Below are 7,500 nucleotides of genomic sequence, written 5' to 3'. Positions count from 1 at the left end.
AGCAGGCTCCTTTGACTTTCCTTCACCTTGGTAAGGTGTGTCATATCTTGACAATTTCTTTTCCACCTCAGCTTTTTTAAAGTTTGGATAACAGTACAGTGAAAGGCTGTAAGTATCAGGAACTGTTGTATTACATAAACAAGTGAGAAAATGTACACATTGAGGCATGAGTCTGAAGGAAAGACGATAAAAAAAATCTTGTAGAAGAGCAACAGACTCAGTGAACATGCAGACTGGACAGAAACTGCAAAACAAAAAGTAAAAACATGAATTAACTGCAACATCTTACTCAAAAATGATCCTTAGTGTTTGAAAACCTGGAAGGCTGTTTCACTCAGAGACACGTTCATCACGAGAGAGCCTGCTCGCAGGTTCAACAGACGGCGGTAAATAGTCTTTAGGGTGGCGGTAGACTACCGTTAAGTGGTTTTTTTTTTATTGGAAACCCTGGTTAATAGCCTTTATTCAAGAAGACTAGTTAGTCTAATTATTTCCCGATGACATTGAAAAGGCAGCATACGCTTCTCAAGTTTTCTCAATACGCTTAATGTTAGTCTGTTCCTCGGCTAGAACTCTCCACCTCCCGCACGGCAGTGTGGCTCACCACCAACTTACCCTGTCAGTAACAAATTAAAGGCATGCTCTGGAGAAAAAAACACTAGGAGTGCCGCCAACCAGAGTGTCATGTAACTAGGGGCTGAAAAATAGGCCCATATGACAAACATCCTATTGATGGAATGAAAAAAATCAATATAAAATCTCTTCCCATCAAACTAAACTTAAGACTTTGCATAGCTCACCAACTGAAATGCTTCACTTTGAATTCTACAATTCCATCTTTAACAGTGACTGGCCCTTCTAGTTGACCTGTGATATCTCTCCATTGTTTGCCCTCTGAGTCGAGGTATGATATCCTTATGACCTCATTTGAAAGCTCTGATAAGTCATGCTTACTTTCACGAAGGGCGAGGGGAACCTTGATAGTCACAGGCTCCATATGTTCAATGTTCTGAGAGCTTGAAATGTGAATGACAGGACCACACAGTATCCCAATGTCTTCAACCTCATTGCTTGGAAATTCTTGTACCTTAGATGAAAAATCAGAATAGGTGTTGACTTTGGTGAATTACATACACATAAAACACTATTCTTTCTTAGCTCAGGATAGGTCATAAATTTTCAGATTAACCCTGAGTATAGAAAGATCATCCTTTAAAAAGTTACTTCTATGGAAGCACATGCACACACGTCCTAAAGTCATTTGCCTCTGAATTAGGACAAAAGAAAAAATCTAATTCTGATTTTGAAAATCTTGGGACCAACATTTTTACTTTAAGTTCGACTTTTTAGCGTGAATTTGAGCCAAGGGAAAGTAAACTTAGTTTGAGTTAATGGGCAGTTTCAGTAAACCAAGTTTGAGCCAGCTAATAGTAAATGACTGGAAAAACAAGGTCAATTCCAGGAGTTAGTGGGGGGGGGGGGGGGTTTCCGAGTTAATCAAGCGAGTTAACGGGATTTTCCTGTACCTTAATTGTCAAAGTAAAATCCTGATCAGCCGGTACAGAACCGAGAGGAACTTCAACACGTATGTCTGGAAAGTCAGGTACTACACATGTGAATTGAGGAGCCACTGAAGTACAACTTGTGAATGTGAAGGACTTAAGGCGCCAAATGGCAGCAAACGAGGAACATTGTGACAGTGTGCATGTGGCTTTAACAAGTTGAGGCCAGTCAGAAACATCTGGTATTTCTACACATAAACGTTACATTTTAGTTATATATTTTGGGCTATTTTCTTAACCCTTCACACCCTAACATCAGTATGCATATTCTCCACACTGTTCTCTATACATTTCTTAAGGTGCCAACAAGGAGAATTTGTTGAACAATCTAGAGCTCCTTTGACTAGTGATCATTTCCTTTATTCTTGTGACCTTAATGCGTGATTCAGGGGAGTTACTGTAAGGAGAAATTAGATACTAGTCACTCTCAGGGGTCAAAGGGTTAATAGGTACCAAAAAGATGAAAACCGTGTCACTTCAATGATGCTGAAAAAGGATAGACTAAGGGGTGAAAAATGATTGTGAAGTCGAATTTTCTGGCTGTGGGGGGTAAATGACTGATGTTTCAGCAACCTTTGGAGAAGTCATCATCAATTTCACACGCAGAATTGTTTGTCAGTAGAACATACGAGTCTGATTTGCAAGAACTGATTGGTCAGTTTTGCCACAGTGTCATTGGCTGTAAGTCTCAGAGAGCAAAACAAAACAATTCAAAAAAGGACAAAGCATACCAACAAACTAGTAGTTTAGTCAACCTGCACTGAATCCAGAAATCTTAATCAGACATACGACTAACAAACAACTCCACACTGGATTGACTTCTGCTAAAGGTCAACAAAATGCTGCAAACTGAAAATATAATCAGTTCTTTTCAGGACTATATACCCTCACCCAGGTTTTCAGACTTCACAATCGATAATCATAGAGAGCAATTTTCAATTAAGTGTTGAAAGTTATCTGGGATTGATTTGTTTTTTCTTTCCTTTGCTCTTGGATTGGTTTAAAAAACTCATGCCACTCTATCAACCAATCACAAGCAAAAATAAAACAAATGAAGAATTAGTCGCCCACGTTTTCTTCTGATTGGCCATTATGATTACAATTTGTACGTTGGTATTGGGTTTGCAACACTATCCAAAAGCTCACTAACAATCATCATAAATGACATGTAACCTGCACCTGATGCATGCCAAGTCTCCAAATCCTTCCATACGTTGTCATATGGATCCACCAATTGCTTGATAACCACTTCATAGCCCTTCAAATCACTTGCACTGTGCAGCAAAGCCACAGTTACATTTCCTTTGTCATCTCCACTTAACTCTAGTTCTGGTGGACCATCATGTAACAATTCAATCACATTGCTTACCAAAAGCTCATCACTAGAAATGGGTGGACTGCGAAGTGTAGGAGGCCATACTGAACAAGTAAATAACAAAGGTTTTGGCACAGCTCCTTCATGAAATGTGACATAGGCGGCTGCTTCTGGTAGGTTCCATACATTACCTTTTTCTGTAACTTCACCCCTGAAAATAAGGTCAGCAATAACAGTTATGCTTTGGAACATTAAAATAAACCCAAAAAAGATTAAGGATTGATGACATTTGTCCTCAAAGCTACCTTTGAACAAACTTATATGTTCTATCCTGGGGCTAATTTTGCAAAGTGCTTTTCTTTTATTTTCAGTTTTGATAAAAAACAAAAACAAAAACAAAAAAACAAAAAAAACAAAAACAAAAAAAACAAAAAAAAAAAAAAAAGGAAAGAAACTCTGACCCAGCTCTGTGCACTAACTAAGCTTCCTTGCTCCTGTAATACCTGTAATCAATTCCCTTTTTAACCATGAATTTATCTTTACAACTGTGCAAAAGCCACATGAACCAGTGATAGAAATTTCTAAGTCTGTAAGAGTTAATATACTAATAGGCTCTTTTGAGAAGGATAGCTCATAGTCCCCTACAGAGTTAAAAAATGCTTAAAGTCCCATCAGAAAGACGTCATCATCTCTCAATATTAGACACTAAAACCATTGCCATTCTCATCAATCAATATTTTAGTCCAAAGTTCATAGGGTGTTCTGTGATATTAATTCACTTTTTATCATCCACTGATTACTAATATCGATACTCCAAATGAACTGGTCAACTCTTGCAATGTGAGTAACCTTACCACTGATTAATTGATGAGTTAGATACAGTAATTCTTACCTAAAAATGACAGATCTTTCGATCACTTTAACATCCAGTAATAGATCTTTCTTCAGTTCTAAGTGTTTCACAGTATCTGGTTCCATCTTAACATCTACCAACTGGGACATCACTCCCTCCTTGGGAACTAAATGTTTTTGATGAAACAAGCATGCAGATAAGCAAGGAGCTTATAACACTTCAAACCCAGCTCCTAATTGTCAGTTGTACATTGTACAGCAAATTTATCTAATTTACAAATGGACAGCGGTTTAGCATGGTCTGTTCTCTAATTGAAAATGACATTTGTCATCACAATGGTCAAAATGTCTTAGACTTGCAAGACACGATGGTAAATTGGCCGATTAGATTACGACAGTACTGCCAATTGTGGTTAAAAAGATCTTGGTAGATCAAAAGAAATTAAACTCAAATGTCATCACTCCAATTAACTTTTCCTTCATGATGTAGAACAGGCATGCATGCAATAATAATTTGAGTATATGCTATCACTGAACTAAGTCAGTCATTATTCCATCTTAAAAAATGCAAATACTTCTTCATGAACCCACATGCAATGAATAGAGAAAAAAATTATAGATGAAGATTTATTCCATTGAAGTATTACAGTATTTAATGAACATAATTTTTAAAAAAGGAACTAGCCTTTGCCAGGCTCTTGGTCAGTGCATGGGGAAAGAAAGTATGTAAATAACAGCTTACAGTGATCTCTTTTTGTCTCCACTGACCATCTAAGCCTGGGACAAGCCATAAAGGAATGTATCAAAAATTGGCATAATCATGCTTTTTCTCACAAGAAATCTTACAAAAATTTAATCAAAATTTGTTGTCTCCACATTCACAAGTATAAGTAAATCTAGGAAAAGTTTGAAATCTTGTCTGTCACAAGGTCCTAACATACACCTCTACCTGGGATTCCCCACTTCTGATTGAGTAAGTTTCAAAGCCCCACTTACCAAGGGCAGGTCTTTCCCTAGGTACCAATCTTTGATCCATGCCAACTGTTACAGGAATCTGCAACATAATAACAAGCAATCAAAATTAAAAAAAAAAGCAATAAGTCATAAGACATCCACTTTTACTCATCTGCTTGATGCCAAATGGTAGTTAAGGTGTGAAGATACTAAAAACTAGTATCTGCAGTTCCTACAAAATTAGCACCTCTCTCTCAGTTGAGAGAGAGGTGCGAGTTTTCTGGACCAATAAGGGGAGCAAAGTAAAGTAAAACCAATACAATCTTGGGTTACTGGTACTTTCGACACTCAATTGAATATTACTCTGGAAGGAACATCTATTCCCCTATACTACCTTTAAGATTGGCACTTCACAGAGAAGTTTTTGTAGCTCTTTGTCTTTGAAGAACTTCACTGTTGGAACACTTTTACTGTCCATGGGAACAAACGAAACCACGACACTGTATTCATAAATACTATCTTGAAGAAACCTGGAAAAGGGAAACCAAATAAATATTTCTCGCTAGATTGTGTGGTTTCATTTTACCTCTGCTTTTCTACTTCATACTGACTGTTACCCAATGCCCCCTCCCCCCCCACTCATGTTCAACCTGATGAATATGGAACTTTTAATCCTACTACCAAGATATAACTTGTACAAAAACTATTGAATAAAGTTTTTAATCCTACAAGTATCCTATTCATTATTTAAAGTTTTAATATATACCTTACTAACTCTCAAACAAGATAATTGAATAAATAAATAAACAAACTATCAGAAATGTCAATGATCTATGGAAGTAATTTGTAACAATTAATGTATAAAACCTGCCAGGTTTGTTGTTTTCCTTTAAATCCCTTTACTCCTGGAAGTGATTAACATGTAACTTCTCCCTATAATATCCACATATTACCCAACCAACAGGTGCTGAAAATACTCAAACTTAAAGGGTAAAAGTTGTAAACTCGGTCAAACACAAAATTCTTGTAATTGATTACAGGAGGGGAGAATTAACAATTGGATCTTGGGAGTTAGAGTGTCAAGAGGTAATTTCGTTAGTCAAGCCTCTTTGCCTTAACATACTTTATCCTAACAAACTTCTCAAAGTAAATGAATAACTTACCTGAGAACTACCTTTTCATTCTTCTGATACTCTCCCACAAAATCAAGTCCTGATGGGAAAACCACAATTTCATCCTCGACACATACAGGCTCCTTTGACATTCCTTTACCTTTGTATGATATTTCACAGATTGACAACTTCTTTTCCACCTCAAGTTGTTTACAGTTTGGATAACAGTACAGTGAAAGGATATAAGTATCAAGAACTGATGTCTTACGTAAACAAGCAAGAAAATGCACATGTTGAGCTTTGGGTCTGAAGAAAGGACCACGGAAAAAAAATGGAAAGTATCTGAAAGACAAAAAGTAAAAACATTAATAAACTGCAACATCTTATTCAAAAATGATCCCTAGAGTTTGAAGGCAAGGAAGGCTGTTCACTCACAGACATGTTGATATCAAGAGAGCTTGCTTGCTGACTCAACAGACAGCAGTATATGGTCTTTCAGGTTGTTATAGACTAGTGGTAAGTGGCTTTTTCTATCACTGAAAACCCTGGTTAATAGCTGTTGTCCGAGAAGACTAGCTGGTCTAATCATTTCCTGATAACATCTAAAAGGCAGAAAACCCTTCTCAATTTTTCTCCATATGCTTAATGCTAGTCCGTTCGTCTGCTAGAACCCTCCACTTTCCACATGGCAGTGTGGCTCATTACCTACTCACCCTGTCAGTAGAGAATTAGAGGCATGCTCTTAAGAAAAAAACTCTGGGAGTGCAGCCAACAAGAGTATCATTTAACTAGGGGCTGAAAACTGGCCCACATGACAAAAAGCCTGTCTATTGATGGGATTTAAAAATCAATATGGAATCTTTTCTCCTCCACCTTAGCAAACAATTTAACATATCTCACTGACAGAAATGCAGGGCAAATAATAAGATTCCTCTTTTAACAAGCTTCCTTGTGCTACTTAAATATCAGTTCCAAATAGAATCCAATAAGCTTGGTGCAATTTCAAAGAAATGGAACCCTTTACTCCCACTCCTCAACATTGCATAATCTGAACTGACATAGGGTCCCCCACCTATCCTTTCTTCTTTCTGCTGCTTTCCAGGCCCTTGGCACATTTGAGGAAGTCCTACTATCAGACTATTTATTTCACTTTAACCCTTTAACTCCCTGAAGTGATTATTATGTAACCTCTCCCTATGATATTCATACATTATCTAGTAAACAGATAATGAGAATGCTCAAACTTGTCAGGTAGAGGTTGTCATCTTGATCTAGCACCAAACTCTAGTAACAAACATACATACCAGGTAGAGGGAAGAATTAACTATCAGATCTTGAGAGTTAAAGGGTTATACATATATTATACAGATGGGCTAGTGCAATTTCTATTATCTTTGAAAATGTTATTTTTGCTTATTTTCATCTAATTGCACTTGGAATCATGTTATTACCTATATCAATTCTGCTGTATCTATTGAATTTTTAGAAAGCAGTAGAACAGGTTTCTAAAGTACTGTAGTGTTCTTACCTTTCCATCACATATTTAACTAACTTTTAATCCTCAACTTCTTTCTTCTTGCAGGAGACAGCTGACACATGGTTGCCTGTCGATGGTAGTGTGCCCTCTATAAACCTCTTAAAAAAAGCAACAACAAATGTCAACACCACAACAAAATCATTCTCAGTTCTTAAGTAAGTAAATCGA

General features: G+C 37.0%; 1 protein-coding gene across 2 annotated transcripts in view; it reads right to left on the bottom strand.

Moving 5' to 3' along the window:
* The window catches only part of LOC136279500 (uncharacterized), a 12,931-nt gene that overhangs the window by 4,487 nt on the left and 944 nt on the right, over positions 1-7,500 (bottom strand). Inside the window, exons 2-10 of one of the 2 annotated variants that reach the window (XM_066163411.1) lie at positions 7,324-7,430; positions 5,847-6,137; positions 5,078-5,213; positions 4,726-4,783; positions 3,770-3,896; positions 2,736-3,088; positions 1,527-1,750; positions 801-1,087; positions 1-244 (exon numbers count right to left, since the gene is read on the bottom strand). The exon at positions 1-244 is cut by the window's left edge and continues 83 nt beyond it. In XM_066163411.1, the coding sequence (XP_066019508.1) occupies positions 1-244; positions 801-1,087; positions 1,527-1,750; positions 2,736-3,088; positions 3,770-3,896; positions 4,726-4,783; positions 5,078-5,213; positions 5,847-6,137; positions 7,324-7,331 (1,728 nt within the window). In that variant the 5' untranslated portion in view covers positions 7,332-7,430. The remainder of the gene's footprint in view (positions 245-800; positions 1,088-1,526; positions 1,751-2,735; positions 3,089-3,769; positions 3,897-4,725; positions 4,784-5,077; positions 5,214-5,846; positions 6,138-7,323; positions 7,431-7,500) is intronic. The other variant, XM_066163417.1, reaches the window with a different exon arrangement.

The sequence above is a fragment of the Pocillopora verrucosa genome, chromosome 1 (genome assembly GCF_036669915.1).
Source record: "Pocillopora verrucosa isolate sample1 chromosome 1, ASM3666991v2, whole genome shotgun sequence".
In the NCBI taxonomy this organism is placed as follows: Eukaryota; Metazoa; Cnidaria; class Anthozoa; order Scleractinia; family Pocilloporidae; genus Pocillopora; species Pocillopora verrucosa.
This window is presented reverse-complemented; position numbering and strand designations above follow the sequence as displayed.